At 51.8% G+C, this 20,886-nt stretch overlaps 1 protein-coding gene across 1 annotated transcript in view; it reads left to right on the forward strand.

Annotated features, from left to right (window-relative positions):
* Positions 1-1,764: 1,764 nt before the first annotated feature.
* The window catches only part of CDHR3 (cadherin related family member 3), a 29,476-nt gene continuing 10,354 nt past the window's right edge, over positions 1,765-20,886 (forward strand). The window contains exons 1-10 of the mRNA XM_077861787.1: positions 1,765-1,820; positions 2,983-3,085; positions 3,646-3,749; positions 4,348-4,496; positions 6,547-6,736; positions 12,527-12,698; positions 13,949-14,051; positions 15,197-15,295; positions 16,741-16,967; positions 18,893-19,064. Coding sequence (XP_077717913.1) covers positions 1,765-1,820; positions 2,983-3,085; positions 3,646-3,749; positions 4,348-4,496; positions 6,547-6,736; positions 12,527-12,698; positions 13,949-14,051; positions 15,197-15,295; positions 16,741-16,967; positions 18,893-19,064 — 1,375 coding nt within the window. The remainder of the gene's footprint in view (positions 1,821-2,982; positions 3,086-3,645; positions 3,750-4,347; positions 4,497-6,546; positions 6,737-12,526; positions 12,699-13,948; positions 14,052-15,196; positions 15,296-16,740; positions 16,968-18,892; positions 19,065-20,886) is intronic.

Genomic DNA, 20,886 nt, shown 5'->3' on the forward strand with positions numbered 1-20,886 from the left:
GCGGGGCCTGGGCCTGCGTGGAAGGTCCACAGAGGCCGGCGGCTGCCAACAGGGTGTCAGCTAATGCTCGGCCCGCGCCATCAGCCAAGGCCCAGCGCCCTCAGGACGGCATCGTCTCCGGCGGAGGAGAGGCCGCCTTCGGGGCTACCTGGGAGGCCTGCCTGCTGCGGGTGTCCCAGATGCCCTCCTGCCACGGGGGATCCGGAAAAGACACCGGCAGCACTCATCCGGCAGAGGGAGGGGGGAAACTGAGTCTGGTGCAAGGGGCCTGGGGCAGGGTCTGGCCCCAGCCCGGGCACAAAGGGAGACCCTCGCCTGTTATGCTTGGGGACTTGGGGGGCAGACGGGGTTCTGAGCTAGTGTCCGACCGTGTAAACGCTGCACGGCCGCGAACCTTCCGGGCGTGAGCCGAGGGCCAAGGTGCAGGAACGGCAGCGGCCGGCCCAGGTCGCGCTGCCCGGGCACCTGCTGCAGGCCAGGCTCGGAGGGGGGGCCCTTCCCGCCGCCGGGCTCCTCCGGGGTGCAGTGCGGGCGGCCTGTAAGCGGCCCGCAGCCCGCCCGGTGCAGACGCACAGCCGGGCGACTCCTCGGGTCCCGGGGCCCCCACACTCCGATCTGAGGGGGACAGCAGGTTAATGGGGTGCAGCGGGGAAAACGAGTCCTCCCCAGGGGCAGACCGACTCTGGTTTGGACGCCGACCGACACAGCAGCTGGCCTCCGCGGAGAGCGCGTGGCCCCGGGGGCGGCTGGGCCCCCAGAGGCAGGCCTGCGGCTCCGGAGTGACCCCGTTAGGCCCCGTTACGGGCAGACGGTCTGTGTGACTGCGTGGCCACGTCGTAACGAGTCCCTGGGCTTTGCTTCGAACAGCAGTCCCCGGGCGTCGGCGGGTGGGTGGGTACGGACCTGTCGCCGGAGGGACGGGGACAGGGGCTGCCTCGACTGCACCCGGCTGCCCCGGTAAGGTCGCCCTCGGCCCTCGCCACGAGCTGGCAAGTCTGCCCGGCTCCTAAGGAGGCGCTGGCTTTGAGGGCTTTCATGGTTCCCTGGAGCCCTGACCCTTCGTGTCCCCCCACATCAGCGCTGGGACCAACCACAGGTTATTAAGTCAGAGTTAACGAGATCAAATCCTCCAACGCTCTCGGCTCCCTGGGGTTCGGGCGCCGGGGGGCTGCACAACTGGAAACCGCTCTTCTGTCTTCACTGTTTGGAAGGCCCTGCAATAAACACAAGCAAGGCAGGGTATTTGCGTGGTTGAGGGCTCACCATTTTGTTCCCTGGGCGTGGGGGGGCGGGGCACGCATTGCAGGGCCTTGCGGACTCCCAGTGTGTACTCTGGGTTCTGCGATTATACCGATGAGCATCTTATTTTTTTTTTCTTAAAGATTTTATTTATTTATTCATGACCGACACAGAAAGAGAGAGAGGCAGAGACCCAGGCCGAGGGGGGAGCAGGCTCCATGCAGGGAGCCTGACGTGGGACTCGATCCCGGGGCTCCAGGATCAGGCCCTGGGCCAAAGGCGGCGCTAAACCACTGAGCCACGGGGGCTGCCCGCGACGAGCACCTTATAATGAAGGTCCTTGACTTAGGTTTACTCTCTGCGTGGCAAGCACAATGCTCGCCGCTTCTGCAGAGCACTTTCCCGTAGACTCCACAGCCTCTCTCCCACTGCTGCTCCTTTGGTATTTACCCACCATCCTTTGCAACCTGGTGCCTGGCAGCGCTTACACACCTTCATGCACCTACTGCATACTCGTTCAGAACAATGACGCCATCATCTGGGATTCATGCCCTTCCCCATGAGCGTTGCCCAGCAGCCTGGTAATCGGGTGTCATGGGATGGCGGGGTGTGGGGGGTAAGGAGGAGGGTGTGGGAATGTGAGTGATATCAGAGCTTGACCCTGTGACGGGGGCGCTGGGCCCCTGGCTTTACTGCATTTGAATAGATCTTAGCTGTGTGCTGAGGGTCACACCTTTATGTTAAAGGATATTTTATACACACTTGGGGTTTGGGTCCCCAGACCAAAGAAACCAAAGATTTTTTTTTTTCTTTGCCTTCTGCCAAGCTCAATATCAGGTGAGCCAAGGAGAGAGTGGTGTACATGAGCGCTCATCAACAGCCTGACCGGTCCCCTTCATGGGGACCTGATTTCCCAAAGTGCCTTGTGGGGACCACATGAGCCTGCAAAATGGGGTACCTTAAGCAGCTGCCTCTACTTACGTTCCTGTGGTGGAGGCTGTCCCATACATAGTAGGATGTGTAGCAGCAGCATCCCTGGCCTCTGCCCCCAGATGCTAGCAGCAGCCTCTGCCCCTCGTTGTGACAAACAACAGAATCACCTCTAGCTGGGAACCACGGTTCTGAAAAAAGGGTGGGTGGGAGGAAGGGGCTTCTCCTCCCAAGGTGTCCTCTGTCCTATGACAGACAGCCTGGGTCTCTGTGGTTGTCACCTCTGGTGACTCCTTATCAAAGCTCCTCTCAAACCTTAAAGTGCATACTTTAAAGTCATCTTGTGGGGCAGCCCTAGTGGCGCAGCGGGTTAGCACCGCCTGCAGCCCAGGGTGTGATCCTGGGGTCCTGGGTTGGAGTCCCGCGTCAGGCTCCCTCCAGGGAGCCTGCTTCTCCCTCTGCCTGTGTCTCTGTGTCTCTCATGAATAAATAAATAAAATCTTTAGGAAAAAAAAGATAAAATCATCTTGTGAAAATGCGGATCTGGAGCTGGCCTGACCTCTGCATTCAGATCCAGAATCTCCAGGGAGCCTGTGAAACGAGCAGGGACCGCACTTGGGGCAACAGGGGCGAGATGTGAAGGTAGCACAGGAGCCTCAGCCATCTCTTCTTTGGATGGTAACAGAACCCACTCCAAGTAACCAAAGAGGAAAAATAGAATGAGTTAGAAACAGAGCCTCTCCCCTAACAGAGACAAGGGCTTAGTCTAGCTTTGGGAGCTGGAGTTACCTCCTTTCTCTCCTCCGGCTCTAGGTTTGGTTCCTGCCACCCCTGCCTCGTGGCCGCACTTTGTGTTGTCCATTCCTGCCCCATCGGTGGGCTGCAGCTCAGATTCACTGAAAAGGGGGTCAGGATGGTAAATGGATCAATGGACAGCCTCACTGAGGCACTGGATGGGGAGAGCTCTGCACAGAGCCCTGGTGGGGGGGCTCTTGGCCTGAACAAGATTACTGTCCCCCCTCAATGGAGTGCACCACCAGGAGGTCACCTCAAGAACAGGAGACAGACCCAGGCCCTGGGCAGGAGCCCCCGGTGAGGGAGGGCCTGGTGGCAGCTGCTCTCTGCCTGCCTCTGCCTGACACCCGCTGGACATTCCCTCCCCTTTCTCTTCCCTCTGGTCCCATCTACCCTACGGGGAGGGTGAGACGGGACTGCAGAAAATTTCTGAGCTCACAAAATGCATGTGATCACTTAGACCTGAGCTATAGTGTTCCCCTCTTGACCTCTCAAGGAAGACCCCGCATGGGAAAATCCACACTTAGGAAATTGGTAAATCAGAGGTGATTATTTTCCTTCCCTCAGCAGAAGGATTTCCTGCAGGCTTATCCTAAACAATAAGCCTCCCTTGGTGCATTCAAAATTATTCAATCCACCCAAGTTGTGTAGTTAGAGCTTTGAACCTGTCTGTCTTATTAGCAGCCTTTTCCAAAAGCCATGGGGGCCGAGGAAGATGGGGAGGTTGGCGATTTGGGGTTATTTCGCAAGACGTCATCCCTGGAGGGCAGCGTACTGACCGTGCTGTTGCCAGGGGGGCCCATTCCTCCCTTCAGAGAGCTGACCTTATCATAAATGCAACTCCGAAAGCTGTGCAGATTCTGTGTGTAAATTCTGTCTCCTTGGGCAAAACAAAACAAGAGGAGACAAGAAATAAGGAGTGTTTGCGGTTTATCACCATAGCTTCTGGTGGCAGCTGTAGGGTGGGAGTCAGGGCCCTGGAGCTCTGGCCGTGTGTCCAGGTGGATTGTGAAAATAACCCAGGGAGCTTTTGCACAAGAACTGGAGAAGGAGAGGAGATGGCCCGAGGGATCAACTATCGTGATAAAAGATGTTAACGCCCAGGCTGATCTGAATTGGTGTCAGGCGGGTGCGGAGTCAGAGGCCACTGTACGTGGTGGCAGTAGCAGTGTGGCACTTTCTTCGCATCCACAGGGACGTGATCTTTGGAAATACAAAAGCCGGTCCCCCCCTCCTTTCAGCTGCTGCCTGCTTTCTCTGAGCATGTGGATGCAACTTCAAAAGCTCCGTGCTATATTTAGCACTAACCAAAATACCCACCTCCCAGACTCCACCCTCCCGTGCCCCTGAAAATTAGCTGTGTCTGCTGTATTTCTGCTCCAGCTCAGCGCGAGTGTACACGATTCCTGAGGAGCTGGCTTCAGGCACCATTGTGGCCAACATCACAGCTGAGGACCCCGATGATAAAGGCTCTACCGGCTTCCTCCTCTACAGCATCACAACCGCTAACAGCTATTTCATGATCAACCAGTGTAAGTCACACACACACACACACACACACACACACACACACACACCTTCTGTGCATCCTTTAATTCAGCCATTTGGATTCTTTTACAAATATTATATTTGTCTTCTGTGCTGAGGCATGCCTTCCTGTCTAGACTACCATATTACTAGGGTAATAGATGCATTAAAAGTAGCTGGCATAGGGGCAGGGGAAACTGAACAGGGTCCCCGGGTCACCAGCTGTATCACTACTTCACCTGTGAAGCAGGTGAGTATCTAACAATGGATGAGTTCACTATCCTGAGGTACCTGAAAGTCTTCTGAAAAGAGGATCCAGACCAGCACAGTGCAAAATAAATAGAGCGGAAGCCACGTATGTAATTTCAAAGTCTAGTAGACACATTTTTATTTTTATTATTATTTTTTAAACACTTTTTAAAAAAGATTTTATTTATTTATTCATGACAGACACACACAGAGAGAGAGAGAGAGAGGCAGAGACGCAGGCAGAGGGAGAAGCAGGCTCCATGCAGGGAGCCCGATGCGGAACTCGATCCCGCAACTCCAGGATCGTGCCCTGGGCCAAAAGCAGGCGCCAAACCCCTGAGCCACCCAGGGATCCCCTAGTAGACACATTTTTAAAAAGTAACAAGAAAAAAAAAAAGTAACAAGAAATAGGTGAAATTCACTTCAATAAGGCATTTTATTTAACCCAGCATATCCAAAACGTTGTCACTAACATGTAACCGATATCTTAAAGTTATTAATGACATGTTTGACATTATCATTTATTGTACCAAGTCTTTGAAGTCTGCTGTGTATTTTATATTTATCACACATCTCAGTTTGGACTGGCCACATCGCAGGTGCTGAATAACCACATGTGGCTAGTGGTTACCATATAGGACTGCATCAATCCAGGTCAGTCTCCTGGGTTGCTGGCAGTTACCTTCCCGTCTAAGTATGTCGGTGCAGAGAAGGAAAGTTTCCCCCTCCTATAACAGCCATCTTTTATTGGGGTCTTAGCATATACCAGGTGCTGTACTAAGTGATCCACATGTACTCCATTTTTAGGTAATACAGCAACCCAATGAACTATCATAATGCACACTTTATAGATGAGGGAACAAGGTTTAGAGAGGACATGGACAGGGTGAATGACTTGTCCAAGGCCTCACAGCTTGAAGGTATGAAGCGGATTCAAACCAAAGACTGCGACCCCAGAGACCACTCCTAGGCGATACCACCTTGGAAGTTCCTTTCACATCCGTCCAAAGGACTTCCCTGTACATAATGACTTTGTGGAGGCCGGCATCAGACGATCCCAGAAAGACAATGTATTATTTGCCCCGTTGGCTTTACGGCAAAGGATGTCTGGTCCCGGGAGAGGCAGGCTAAGGCAGAGATTGTGCTCTGTCTCTGAGAATTTCTAGTGTCCTGTCATCAAGGACCTCACTCAGCTGATGGTGTAGGGATGGACACCCATGGTTTAAAATTCTTGTCACTCTAGTAGTGCAAATGCAACTTTTAAATACAGTGGTTTTCTGGAGCATATTTACTAAGACTCTGGTTGCAAGAAACAGAAATGAAGGCAAGCCAAAGCAAGCATGAGAGGAAAAAAAAAAGATAGGGGATACCTATCAACAGGATCCTGGGTATCTCATGAGAACCCATGGGTGGGTCACAGGAAGGGTGGGAACCAGCGCTGCCCCACCAGCCTCGGCAGCGAGAGTTCTGGCCTCTGATCTCTAACTCTGCTCTTAACCCAACTTCTGTCTCTCGGTTCCACGCTCTCTAGTAAGAGAACTCAGTGGGTCAAGCTGGAGCCAGCTGTCTACTGTCTGGCCAACTATGGGCAAGCATAGCTGCCAGGGGCCCAACCTTGGAATTTGAGGTGAAAAGTTCTAGAAGGATCAGGCCAGGTATCCCCATCAATGCCTAACTTACATGAGTTTTTAAAAATGTGTTTGTATAGAGGGTACTCTCCCTGCAAGCCAGTCCTCATACCAGAATGATCTTTCCGATTGCCTCCAAATCTCCAGACGAGCTGTGTTCTCACCTTTGCCTTCTCAGGGACGGGTACGATCCAAGTGGCCCACAGGCTAGACCGAGATGCAGGTCACCTAAGACAAAATCCCACCATTTCTCTGGAAGTCCTGGTGAAGGACAGACCCTCGGGGGGTCAGGAGAATCGCATGCAGATAACCTTCATTGTGGAGGACATTAATGACAACCCTGCCACGTGCACCAGGTCCACTTTCAGGTATTCACGTGCTGTGTCCCCCCTGCTTTGTGGTCCTCCACTTTTTGGCCTCTCTGACGGGAACCGAAGAATCATGAGCATCTGGGTGTCTGCTGTTGGAGCGAGGTTTTCCTTTCTTGATCCTTTTCCCTCTCTTCATTTTCTTTCTTCTTCATTGTTTCCCTTCCGCACTTTCATACTCTTGCAAAAAATATATGTATAGTTTTTTATTTTGCTCTCTTCTATAGCATGTTCATCTCTGTTGGTGAAAAGTACCACGGGGACTTGTTAGACCCTCTCTGGACTGTGCCTTTGCTTGCTTTATTGCCACCCATGGCAAGAGGGTGCCATTAGTTACCAGTTATAAGGGATACTTGAGACCTAGGATTAGTAGCCAGGAGCTCACAGAGAAACACGCCACCAGTAATAGGAATAAATCAAACACGTATTTACTTAAAACAAAACAAAGCATCTAATTCACCTTATGCAACTTAATTGCCGGTAAACAAAAGGCAACCAAAAGGGAAAAAAATGCAGAAATCAGTTATTTTGTACATTTCGACCTATTCTTTGTGTCACAGCCTATTCGGTGTTATTGAAAAATAAAGCCCCTTATGATTCTGCGTTAATATGCCTTTTTGAAAACAGCACTGCCTCTCTACCAGCTATTTTTGTCTAAATGCTACATTAGTAGCTTCCGGAGTTAGTTTCATCTCTGTGGCTTCCTACTTGCTAATCTCCAGTTTCTCGGGACAATGAAGGTGGCTCCGCGTGGGGTGGGAGGGCCCCCTCGAGGTGACACTTGGTGAGAGTGTCCTGCATCTGGAGCAAGGCTCCAGACCAGAGCCGGTCCCACTTCCAGATGTCCCCATGGAGAGAGTCTTCTTCTGAGTCTGCCTTTGACAGGGTTTGCAAGGTCACTTTTTAAGCTCTAGGGGACTTTGGACACAGATCCAGTCCATTGTGTGGCCATGCAAAGGACCCTAGGACTAAGGAAGAAGATTGTTTAGGGTCAGCAATGCAACTATAAATTCCTTAATGTGCTTATGAATGTCTCCGTCTTTTCTCAATCGTTTTGCCCAGCATGATGCTAAAAATCAGTGTGGCCTGTAGTCTCATATCAAAACGGTGAGACCCAGTTGTAGACCCTATCGGCCCTGTCAGATCCCAGCTTCCAGATTTCCCCACCCTGCTCTGTGCCCCAGGAGTATGGATGTGACCTATATGGGTATCAACTGACTCCCTTGCCCTGCAGCTTCTGGTTGGCCAATGGGAAGCCCTGGAATAAAGGGGAGAGTAGAGTCAGGGTGTTTATCCCCCCTGGCTCCCTGCCTGTCACCCAGAGAAGCCCCTCCACCTCCTGAAGGTCCCAGATTGCACACAGCAAACTGTCTCCGTTGCAACTTCAGAAGCTGCTCCCTCCACTGGCTCCTCTGGACCTAGGGGAGGTTAGGGAGCTCCACTCTTACTAGCCCTGAGATACTGCACCATCCCTTGGGGTTTCCATATACCCTGTGTGCACCTTGGTAAGAGCCCCTTTACTAAACCCTTCCTAGAATTATCCTGATTTGCCATCTGCTTCCTTCTGAGCCCCTGATCAAGTCAATAAGAGCCTTGACCATATGATAGGTTTCTACCCAACCCTAACCTCAGAGTCTGTTTGGTGGGTGGGGATGGTTGCCATGGGGCTACTGAGGGCTGTCACGCTGTTACATGCATAACCGGACCCACCTCTGTTAACTGAGTCCAGGCCCAGGCCCTGGGGATGGACTCGAGATGCCATACAGAGTCTCGCTTCTACTTTCTTTGAAAATCTTAATCGAGCATTCTTGGCCGGTTCCACGGCATGGGGGTGGGCTTTCCTGTCCTCGTGCCCTGTCCTCCTAGGTCCTCCCACTCCCCTTTGATCCCCTACCCTGAGGGGTGGATGGTGTGGGTTGAGGAGTAAGAACCCTTCTTTGTCCATTTCCTCCCGGCCCGGTAGCCTTCCGCTGAGGGCCTGCCGTGGCCTCCCGTGCTCCAGACTCCCCCGAGGTGTGGCAGGACGGCTTGCAGAGTGCGTTCCGCATCTGCTGGGGAAACCACAGTCTGAATATCCGAGGCTGTCCAGGCCAGCCCATGCCAAGTCCCACTCTTGATAATCTCTCCCGATCAGCCCTGAAGGTCAACACCAGGCAGTAACTAGACTAATTGTATTGATTACTGAAGGCAACTCTGAACAGTGTGCAAGTCCCTCTTCTGGGCTTTTCCAACTCGCCGGCATCCTGGGAAAGCCAAGATCCGAGGAGGGGCAACAAGAGGCCCCTTGGTATGCAGCCCCCTGGAGGTGGAAATCTTTATTCCAAAAACCCAGCCTCATTTGCAAACTCCAGGGGCTGGGAAACCTGACCCCATCTCATCCCCGCCACCCATCCTCACCACCTTCCCGATTCCCACCATAGCAGAGCACCCGGTGAGTCCAAACCAAACAGAACAGGACTGGTGCTGCCACCAGCTCTGACAACACACGTCCCTGAATATTTATTCCTTCTTCAGGGCTTTTGGTGTGGGCCCTGCAGGGGAGCTTGGGAGGGCAGGAGGAAGGGAGTGGGAGGGCGCCAGCACCCAGTGGGCTGGAGGCAGGTGGCTGTGTGCCCGGCCCCCTGCGGCCCCCGTGGGTTGCGGTCCGGCAGGCTTTCAGGCCAGCCTGGAGAAGGAAAGAGCCCTGAGCACCGAGGCCCCTGCAGCTTTCCCAGGCTGCTGATGAATGAGCCCAGGGCCTGATGGAGGCATCAAAGGCGCCGTGACAGCCCCCACTCTGGTTGTAAATTGTCCTGCGCTTGGCTGAAAGCGCTTGGCAAGCTGTTTGTGAGCCAGAGGCGGAGAAGGTCATCCGGCTCAGACTGCGGCTGGGCCGGTCACCTTTGCGCGGGGAGGGGACGTGGTCAGATGTCTGGGAGCAAGGGCAGCCGGCCTTTGAGGCAGGGCTTGATGAATGAGGGGGAGTGGCTTTCCAAGTCATGCGTTGGGGGGAGAAATACCAAGCCTCAGGGAGGAATGAAAAGAACATGCTAGGCAGCCCTGAGAGGCGGAGTGCATGAAATGTCTGGCTGCAGGATGCAGGATTCTTTGGATGATGCAACACTCTGGCTTCCACAGAGTTGGAGTCAAGGTCCAGATCCCAACCTGCTGTGGGCCTGGAGACTCATTGCTGGAGCTTAAAATAAAATCTACTAACATCTACAATAGAGAAGCGTGCCTGGTGCCCCAGGTTTCTTGGATAGGTCTGGAAACTGCTCTGAATCACTCTTCCTTCATCTGTGAAATGGGGACAAGAATACGGAGGTCTGGAAGATGAGGGAATTAGAGGTGGTGCTTTTAAAGTGCTTGTTCTGATACAGCATGCATTTGGTGTTTAATAAGTGATACCGAATTTAAGTGCTTATGAATAAAACCAAGACATTGTCCAGTTAAGACAGGCATGGGAATGTTTGTGCCCTGACCCTGCTGAACAGAGGCTGTCTCTGCCAAAGAGGCACCTGTCGGATAAAAAGTGCTTTGCAGGAAGCAAGCCGGCTCTCCTCAGCAGCCCCAGACCATCCTTGCTGCTAGGCCTTCACGGAGCCCAGAGCCCACGTTAGTTGCCATTAAGAGAGGACGTGGGATGTGGAAGGGAGCATACCTTAGATGCAGAGGGAGGTGAGAGTGCAGAGGATCAGGGAACCTAACACATGCCAGTCTGGTGTTCTGAGAACAGGCCACCAGGACGGGGTTCAATGTGTGAGACCTTGTAGTAGGGGACGCGCCTGGGGGAGAAAATGGGGAGAGCTAGACGAGGCTGGGAGAGTCATCAGAGCACACCCAAGTCCGACCCGAGTGAGGGGAGAGGGAACGAGGGTGGGCAGAAATGTTCTCGCCTGCTGTGGGGTGTCTGGCGGGTGTGGCCAGGGCCTCCAGGGCTCCGAGGGCAAAGTCCACTGTCATCAGATGGAGCTGGCCCTGGGCCTCACCGCGAACGAAGCAATGGCCTTCAGAGCACAGCAGGACAGGGCATATGGTCACTTAAGAGCCTTGGTGGAGGGCCTTCCAGACACATTCTCACTGCAGCCACGATACATTTTTGCAAGAGAAATGATTGAGGGAGATGGCAAAACCCCAACCCAACTGAACACCAGCCGCAGACGCCCCTCCGTCTGCATCCACACCTCTTTGCGATGTGATTCTGACATTCCTCCGGTCGGGGCATGGGTTTCGCTTTCTGCTCCGTGGATCTCGACCCGACCTTACCAATCGCTTTGGTCACTGGAACTTTCACAAATGTGACACGGCAGGGGCTCGGATGGCGTGCGTGCATTGGGACTTGCCGTCTTTCGCTCCTTTGGGGAACCTGCGATGTCCATGTGAAGCACTGGACAGTCTCGGGGACGGTTATCAACAATGCGAAGCAGGGACCTACTGTCCTCCTGCCACCAGACACGTGACCAAGGCCCTCCTGGACCAGCCAGCCCCGGCCAAATGGCCAGACAACGGCGATGGGCCAAGCCAGACTGGACCCCAGAGCGCTCCTGGATTGTCCTTACCATTGCAAGAAATGACAAGTGTCTTGTTTTAAGCCACTATGTTTTGGGCTGGTTGTTACGAAGCAAAAGCTAACTGACATGATTTATGTCTAGTTTATAGATGGAAAAACTGAAACCTGGAGCCGCAGTAAAAACCCTGAATGAGCCGAAGCCTACAGGCGTTACTCACGCTTCCTCGGGGCCCCCCACTCCGAGCTCGGCTGGACCAGATGGCTCCGAGTTGGCGGGTGGCTTGACTCATTTGTGCTACCGCAGTCAACTGAGATCGGAACCCCCCCCATTCAACCCTTAATAAAGCTCTATTGGGTGAATGACACTAACGTGTCAGGGGGTCCTCTTATGACATCAAAGCCATTAGAACACAAGTGGCAGACTTGCCAGACTTTCAGGGCACGGGAGGTGAGGAGCGCAGGGCCCCAGCGATTTCCCCTCACCAGGTCATAAAGCCCTGGCAGGCAGGGCGGGATTTCTCTTTCTCTTATATTTGTCTGCACGACTGTGCTAGTCTCAGAGGTCACCACTCGCTCACTTACCAGACATTAGTGAGTGTGCCAAGAGCTGGGCAGACAGCGATCCCTGTCCTCCTGGAGCCTGCATTCCAGGGGGGAGCAGGACATAAACAGGATAAATGAGTAACTGTGTACTATATGGGAAAACGATGAGGGCTAAGAATTTACAATAAAGGAGGGAGCCAAAGAGGGAGCAAGGGGGAGCAAGGGGCAGGAGCGGCGGACGTTTGCGAGAGGGTCACCAGGGTGGCCTCCCGAGAAGGCGGCATTGGTCGGAGACTAAAGACAGTGACTGAGCCCATGGCACAGCCAGTGGAAGGGCCTGAGGCCAGAGCCTGGGGAGCCATCCAGGAGCCCCAGGAGGCCGGGCAGCCGTGGGAGCAAGTAGGGGGTGTCGCAGCAGGAGAGGAGTTCAGACAGGTAAAGCGAGGCAGGGCGCACATATCATGGAGAGCCCCTTAGATCAAAGTGAGGACTTGGGGTGAAATAGAAGCCGTTTGGGATTTAGGAGCAGAGGAGTGGCGTGACCAGACAACGTCTTAACAGGATCCCTCTGGCCACCGTGTTGAGTGTGAAAGGAGGCAAGGGCAGAGCAGGGAACCCATTAGGCAGTGACCGCAGCAACTGTGGACCAGCTCTGAACTGACACTAAAGCCGAGGTGTCTAGCCCACGGCCCGTGTTGGGAGGAACACTCCATCACCATTTGTTGGGAGAAAATATTGAATCGTGTCTTTTTCGCCAGTGTTATGGTGCCTGAAAGAGCGGCCAAGGGGACGTTGCTTCTGGACCTGAACAAGTTCTGCTTTGACGATGACAGCAAAGCACCAAACAACCAATTCAACTTCACCACACCATCTGGAGTGGGAAGCGGCGGCAGATTTTCGCAGGATCCAGCTGGCTCTGGGAAAATCGTGGTCAGTTAATGGTCATTGCATCATTGAAAGGGCATCGGGGAAGCTGGTGTAACATGCCTAGTGCTTTTGCAGCCCCATAGAGAGAAATTTCCAAGGTAACTCCCTCTCAAAGCGACCGTAACTGACAAACTTAATAGTGACTCTGTTTTCCCCATTCGCTCCTTATTTTACCCAAGTTCCGGGAATCATTTGTTATGCATAGTTGTGCCTGGGGTGCTAAGGACTGCATCCTTTCCTGCAAAGCTGCAGTTGGCACCTCTTCTGTGTGCCCCTCACAGTCACATTAGTGCCCTCTGTGCCCAAGCACTTGTGTGTCCTTGAGGGCTCATCTCTGGCCCAGAGAGGCACAAGGTGAGAGAAAGGCAGCCCTGGGCCCCGAGCCTTGTGGGAGCCCTGGAGACCCAGTGGAGAATGAGGGAGTGGGGGTGTGTAGGTGCCCCCTCCACAGCATCCCCACGGCAAAACAGCAGAATTGGAATATGAATGGGCATAAAAGGCAGGTCCCAGTGAGCTGTGTGGGACCTTCACCTCCAGGGTTCCCACTGGAGGGTGACAGGGGAGCAGGAGAGGGAGGTGGAAGGGCAGAAGGTGGGGGGGGGGCGTCTGGGAGTCAAAGGAGGTCTTTGCATCAGGGATAGAGTCTCAGGGAGAAGAAGCAGCCCACTAGGCATTCTCTCTCCACCTCCCATCCCAAGCCCTTCTTCCTCCCCCGAGAAAGTCTTACCAATGTTATGCACATGTGTCAACTGAAAAATAATTTCTGTTTAAGAAATTAATATATCTTCGCTGTAGAACGTAAAAAACAAAGAACAGCATTACCATCCAGGGATAACCTCTATTAACGTGTTCACATATTACCCTCTTGTCTTCTTCCCTATGCTAGATTTTTATGTATATTCCATGTATATATGCAAAGATATTTTAAATGATGGAAGTATCCCTGCCTATCGGATTCCATACCGTGCTTCCTTTCAAGTAACCTGAAGTCTTGAGCCTATGCTGTTGGGCAATAGTGCCTAATGAATATCTTTAAACATAGATTCTCTCTCCTGGTAAATTCTTTTGAATAGATCCTCTAGCGGTGAGCAAAGGTATGGACGTCACTTGTTATAGCTCCTCTTATGGGCAAAATGCTGGCAGAAAAGGTCTTGCAATGTATGTATCCACTAACAGTACGTGAAAATGTCTCTGTCAGCTTAATTTAAAGGACGGTTTATTCTGTGTAATACGGTGTCTCTGTTTTAACCTAGCTGATTGGTGACCTAGATTATGAAAATTCAAGTAACCTGGCAGCCGGCAACAAATACACTGTGATAATCCAGGTGCAGGACGTTGCCCTTCCTTACTATAAAAGCAAGTATCCTTTTGATGGAGTTCCTGACGCAGCTAAACGGAGCTGGTCAGTGCTGGGTGCTGGGCTAGGCATGTGTGCTCTGAAGGAGACTTCAAAAACCCAAACACTTGGGAATCAGCCCAGCCTCCTCCTGTCCTTTGCCAGGTACTTTTAATCTGTCTCTGAGTCCTTTCTTCTGTGACACCTAAAATCTCCAGGACCTGTTGCCCCTCCAGCCTTGCCCCCCTCCACTGCTGGCGCTGGAACGCAGAACCTCCTCTCTCTTGGCTAAGTTACAACACTTACAGTCTTTTTAAGGATCTTTCTGTCTGCTTTTGTCTTGTCCCTTTCCAGCGTACCACCTTACCCCCTTCGCATTCTGACAGTGATTTTCAGGAAATGCAAATTCCTTTCTATTACTTCTTCACTGAAAGCCCTCTGAGGGCTGTCAGGTTCAAGTTCAAACCCTGGCTTGGCACACAAAGACTTTCATCACTGGCCCCTGCCTGGCTCTGATGTCAGTTCCAAGCCCACCTTGGAAGCCCACCTCCAAGCCCCCCTTTTTTCAACTAGGCCAGCAGCTTGTGGTTTCCCTGAGACAGTCATGCAGTTCTCGATACCGTTGCATATGCCCAGATCAGCGCCCCTCCACCCCTGCTCCCCTGGCCCCACTTGTGTGACTCTAAATATCCCTGTGAGCCGTCTTCTTGTACTTCCTCTGACGTCCGTAGTGACCTGTACACATGTTCAGCAAAAGGCAACCAACTACCCTAAGCATCGTGAAGGCAGGACACAGCAGGTCTGCTTCACCTTGCATCCCCTGGTACACAGCAAGTGCACGGAGCCTGGTACACAGCAGGTGCTTTAAAAAATGATGACTAGGGGCGCCTGGGGGCGCTCAGTCGGTTAAGCGTCTGCCTCTGGCTCAGGTCATGATTCTAGAGTCCTGGGCTCGAGTCCTGGGTGAAGCTCCCTGCCCAGTGGAGAGCCTGGTTCTCCTTCTCCTTCTGCCTCTCCCCCCACTCATGCTCTCTCGTCTCTGTCTCTGTCTCTCTCAATGGCTCTATCTCAAATAAATAAGTAAAATCTTATTTAAAAATGGTGAATAAACAAATGTGTGAGAGTGGGGTGTTGCAATTTAATTTTTTTCTATCTCTGCTTTCAGACAATATCTACATCTATATCCTCACAAAGCCAGAAAATGAGTTTCCTCTTGTCTTTGATAGGCCGTCCTACGTATTCGAGGTGTCGGAATTAAGGCCAGGTAAGGAGCCGACAGGACACAGACCCCAGTGCCCTTGCGGGACTCCTTCATCCAGACGCGCGTTCCCCGGAGTGGAAGCTGCCTTCAGCTCTGGGGCCCCGAGTGCTGTTGTGCACAGCAATGCACAGCTCATTCGTGTTTATTGCATCTCTTATTTCTTTTTAAATTATCCTCACCGTTGAGGAGCTCTCCAGGTGAAACCTAGGTTTTGAAAACTATTGTTTAAACTGTTTCTCCGAACCCGATTGCTTCCTTGTCTGCGCGCCTGACGCTGCTCATCTTCCCTTCTCGTGGTCTACGTTTTCCCTCGGTCTCCACTGTGATTTTTATCCAGCTCGTGCAGAGAATTGAAAATTTAAAAATAGAGAAAAGATTTCCCATTTGTAGATTTCCTTCATTTGAAAACAAAGTAGAGACATTTTCTCACTGGTAACAGGATTCCCTGGAGGTCCCTTCCGTGCCCTCTCTTGACACCTCGATTTCTGCGGGTTCTTCCTCTCCTGCAGCTTCAGCTGCTCCTCCACCCCCTCCTGACTTCAAGGTGGGACCGTTAACTCTAATAGGATCCCACATCCCCCCGCTTTCCATGCTTTAATCGTGGCAACTTCATCGTCTTCTATGTTCAATCAACCCACTCACCCCAACACTCCCTCTAAAATGCTCTCTCCTCTTCATATTATTTTCTGCCTTGAGGACGGTCTCCATTTCCTGGCGTTAAGTTTTAAACAAAGTGCAAAAAGAGGGCCCGAAGAGCATACTTCAATTCCTTATGCCTCATCCAGGGAATAACAAATGCAGCAGGAATAGACTTCTTATCCTCACAGGTCTTATTACGATCATCGATCACCTACTTTGGGTCAAGCACCAAGCGCTGGGCCCATACAGTCAATCAAGAGGTTTGTGCCCTTGAGAAGTGCAAAGATCTACAGAACAAGCCAGCCAGCACTCCAGCAGCCCCACCAACAAGCTTTGTAAAATAAGCAAAATGGAACAGTCTTTAAAATTTTATACTCTAATCATTGGTTGCCAAACCCTTTTAAAAACGGTATATTTTTCATCTCATTTATCAGAGCAATTCATGCTCATTACAGAAATTTTGAAAGACACAGAAGACATTTAGACAACAGTGTTGCACACCACGTATGTGTGTGGACGTTCTTTGCAGTGTTGCTTATGATCGGGCAATAATTGGCATGCTCGGGGTATAGGAAGGCGCGAATTGTCTTTCGCACCTTACTCTATGGCTGGGACTATGGGGCCAGTTCCTCGGTGCTTGCTCATGAGCATAATTCGATTTTAATAGAATTGAAGACATGAAATATGCGGAGTTTGAACAGCAGAGAGCCCTCCAAAAGTCTTTCTGCCCGTGGCGGTGAGAATGTGTACTCCTGGAGCCTCCCTTCACCCCCCAAAGCAGGACTAATCTCAGGCACTTTATCTTCCAGCTCGAACCCGGGTCGGACAAGTGCATGCCTCTGATAAAGACTTCCCCCAGAGCAGGGTCGTGTACTCCATCTCCACCGGCGGAGCCAGCCTCCAGTACCCAAACATATTTTGGATCAATCCCCAGACGGGAGAACTCCAGCTGGTGACTAGAGCAGACTACGAAACAACCCCCGTCTATATTCTCAGAATCCAGGCCACCAACAGCGAGGACACCAGCACAGTCACTGTGAGTGGGGCCATGGGTATGTTCACACCAGCCCGACCGGTTGACTTAGGATCTCTCTGGCACCTGCCAGTGTGGCTGTAGCAATAAGGAAGCTTAATAGGGCGTATCCTGCAGATGGAAGGGGAAGTGACCAGTGGTATCCAGGATGGCACACTTAGACACACCTAGCAGAGCCCAGGAAATAAAGATTGGCATCCTCACTGTGTGGGAAGCTTCCTCCCATCACCTTTTAGATCTCCCTTTGCTTTGGCAGTGGGCTAGTGGTGAGATGCCTGCTTCCAGAAGCGGGGTGTGGTTTTGTAGCTATGCATGTCCCCCTCCCTTGTAGTTTTGCCACGATCCTCCCCCACCTGCATCACATCAGATAGAGTGGACCTTCAAAGGATGTGGCTTGATCCAGGGCTATGCTGCTTCTCTACTTTGGTGTTGCAAATCCGGTTAAATGCAGACTGTGAGTCAGTAGGTCTGAGTGGGGCTTAGAATCTGCATCTCTAACATGCCTCTAAGTGGTGCTGATGCAGTTGGTCCATGGCCACACTTTGAGTAGCAAAGCTTTAGCAGGTGTGTGCTGTCCACGGTTAGGATTATTTGAAGGTAATATGATGGCCACAAAGATGGAACTATTTCTTGGTCTTTCCCATTAGTAAAGTGAAGTAGCATAAAACAAAATGAACTCTTAGCAGGCAGCCCCGTGTGATACAAAAAAACTAAAACTGGTTTAGTCAGGAGATGGAGTTCATTTCTCAACTTTGATCCCAATTTTCCAAGGGGGTCTGAGCAATACTTATCTTTGTGTCCCAATTTCTCTCTCTCTCTTAAATGGAGAGTCACCTGATAACCCATAGCCTGAATAGTCCAGTTCCTCTGATGACTGGCTTTGAATTAACGGGACATGTTTTTAATGATGTGTGAGGCTTGACATTGCTAGCTGAGCAAAAGATGTGCTAAGTTGAAGATAATTGTAGTGTTTGTTAGGCTGGATTTTTGAGAAAAATGAATGGACTCCACTTTGGGAGCCAACTAGATAGAGTGAACATTTCAATTTATACCCGGGCTCAGAAATACCTGAAATCCCCAAATTTCAAAGGTAGGATGAATACGACTCAAAATTCATAAGCCTTTAAAAAGGGTGATGATCACATAAAGTCCCTTTCAGGGCTGACGTTCTATGATTCCGTGCTGGCAGGCGTCCCAGTCCATATTCCAATTCACCAAGCATAAAAGACAACGATGAAAGAATAGGCTGGCTCCTGCTCGTGGCAGGTTAGGGCCACCAGCTTCGTGCGGTGCTAATAACCCAGGTTACAGATGAGATCCTGCTTTAGCCAGGTTGACTCCTTCTATCCTGGTGGTTCTCAACCCTGGCTGCATATTAGCGTCAGCTGGAGAACACTGAAAAAAGTGCCTGGGCCCCACCCTCCAGAGAGTCCAATTCATCGGGTCTGGAGTGGAGCCAAGGCCGAGAACCATTGTTCTATATTCCAAAGTTAAAGACAGAACTTCCAATTTGCAAGGGCGATGGGCAAGGAACAATAGGGGGTCACCGTAAATTCGTTATCATTACTGGAAAAACTGCTCAGCATCATCTGGCGATGAGCCCATGTGTCTAGATGCATGTGGGGGGTATGTGAGCGTGCACATACATTATGCACAGGAGCGCACATACACCCACACAGAATAGAGGTTAATAGCCCAGGACTTGGAGTAGGACAGGCCTGAACTGTGCCACTCACCAAACGGAAGGGCCTGAGGTCCACTACCTAATCTCCCTAAGCCTCAGTTTCCTTATCTGGAGAATGGGAATAATCATATCATCTGTCTCAATGACCTGGTCCACCAAAAGTGCATAGTCCCCCGTGCCTGGCCCACATCAAGTTCTCTGCAAGCCTTAGCTGTTACCTATGGCCATCTTCTTGCTGCTCTAGGTAACTGTGAACGTCCTTGAAGAAAATGACGAAAAGCCCGTTTGTACCCCAGACTCTTATTTCCTGGCCATCCCAGTGGATCTGCAAGTTGGCACAAACATTCAGAATTTCAAGCTGACGTGTACCGACCTCGATTCCAGTCCCCAGTCTTTTCGTTACTCCATTGGCTCAGGTACACGGTTTCCAAGGGCTCTTAGTGTTGGAGGCCTTAGCAGCTCTTTAGGGAAAAGGGGTTCATACACTGGAGTACAGTGTATTTTGGATGGAGTATTTTGAAAGAGAGAAGCAGGGTTGAGGAGCCTAATGGTCCTGCGCCTCCAAGTTCTCCTGGCTTCCCTGTCTCACCTAACTCTTCCCAGACTCCCATACGTGGTTGGCCCAAGGAAGAGTGAACCCCATTGATGGCACCCCTCACCCTCCCCAATTCCTATCCATCATGGTGCATGAACCATATTAGTATAAATTTTTTTGGTCCTCCTCCTGAACCACCTCTTTTCCTGCAAGCCTGTAGTGGGGTGAGGGCGGCAGGGGGATCCCAGTCCTCTCTCTGAGTAATAATAGATTAAAGAGATTAAATGCATTCTGAAACGTGTCCTCAGGAATTCTCTTTTACTCCATTCACGTTCTCTCTTTAAAAATATACCACTGTGGGGGGGAAAAAAAAGAGCACCCCTCCATGGAAATTAGACCAAAATAGCTCATCTAATGAAGTGCTGGGGCCAGAGATTGAAACCCAAACAAGCAGAGCAATTCCATGCGAAAGAGTAAAAATCCATCTCGGCTGCCTGCTGGGCCCTGGCAGAGGCAGGAACTCCAACGGCAGGGAGCCTCTCGAGCAGGCTGTGTCGCAAGGCCCAGGGGCAGAGACCGCCTCCAGACGCCAGTCGTGAGGATGGAAATAATCCATACCGAGAACCCTCAGGCCTTTACGGAGCTCTTCGCTGCTAAGGGAGTAAAAATTGCATCATCTCCTGCTCCATTTACTGGTTTTCCGTCAGTAATGAGTCTGGGGCCACCAGAGGGATGAGCAAGGACTGCTTGGGTGGCAGCGCTTCTACCCCGGGTGCTCTAAGCTGTGAGCCTCGGGGCCCAACCGAGCTGTGGGGGAGGCGGGCATGGGGTGCCTTCAGGAGCACCCAGGGCCACGGCCCCTGCCGAGCTGGGACCAGGACCAGGGTGGCCTGCCAGGTTCCAGCAAAGGCACTGGAGTGGGGCCACCCGGGCGGTTCAGTGGTTGAGCGTCTGCCTTCGGCTCAGCTCGTGATCCCCGGGTCCCAGGATCGAGTCCCATGTCGGGCTCCCTGCCTGTGTCTCTGCCTCGCTCTCTGTGTCTCTTGTGCATAGATAATTTTTTTTTTTTTTAAAGGGCAATGGAGTGAATTTGGCCTATGGCTGGAGACGTGGCCCCCGAGCCCCTTCCCTCCCACCCGTTGCCCTGAGTGGGAGTTCCGCACTGGTACCGGATAAACGCTGTCAGTAGGGTTGGCTGGAGGGGCTCCCCCAGGATTATTAGATCTCTGCCTGATGCTCAGAGAGATGGCAGCCGTTCTCCGGGACGGGACAGGGCTGTGCTTTTCTACCTCATTCTTGCTGTAGCCGCACCGTCGGTGAGCAAGAGTTCTTTTTTATTTTTAAAGATTTTATTTGTTTATTTGAGAGAGAGCATGAGAGAGAGAGAGCAAGCAGGAGCAGGGGAAGTGGCAGAGGCAGAGGGAGAAGCAGACTCCTCACAGAGCACAGATCCTGACGTGGGACTCGATCCCAGGACCCTGGGATCATGACCTGAGCCGAAGGCAGACCGTTGACCAACTGACCACCCAGGTGCCTTGCAAGAGTTTTCCTGTACCCATGAGGTCTCTGGTTACGGCCCTTATCCTATCAGTGACCTGGCTCTGGTGCGTCAGAAGACACGGTCTACACCTGAGGCGTGGATGTTTGAGGAATTGATGGAATACAGTTTTCTTCTAAATCCTTTTCTTACTCTTTTCTCTCTT

This window comes from Canis aureus, chromosome 21, assembly GCF_053574225.1.
Source record: "Canis aureus isolate CA01 chromosome 21, VMU_Caureus_v.1.0, whole genome shotgun sequence".
NCBI classification, from domain to species: Eukaryota; Metazoa; Chordata; class Mammalia; order Carnivora; family Canidae; genus Canis; species Canis aureus.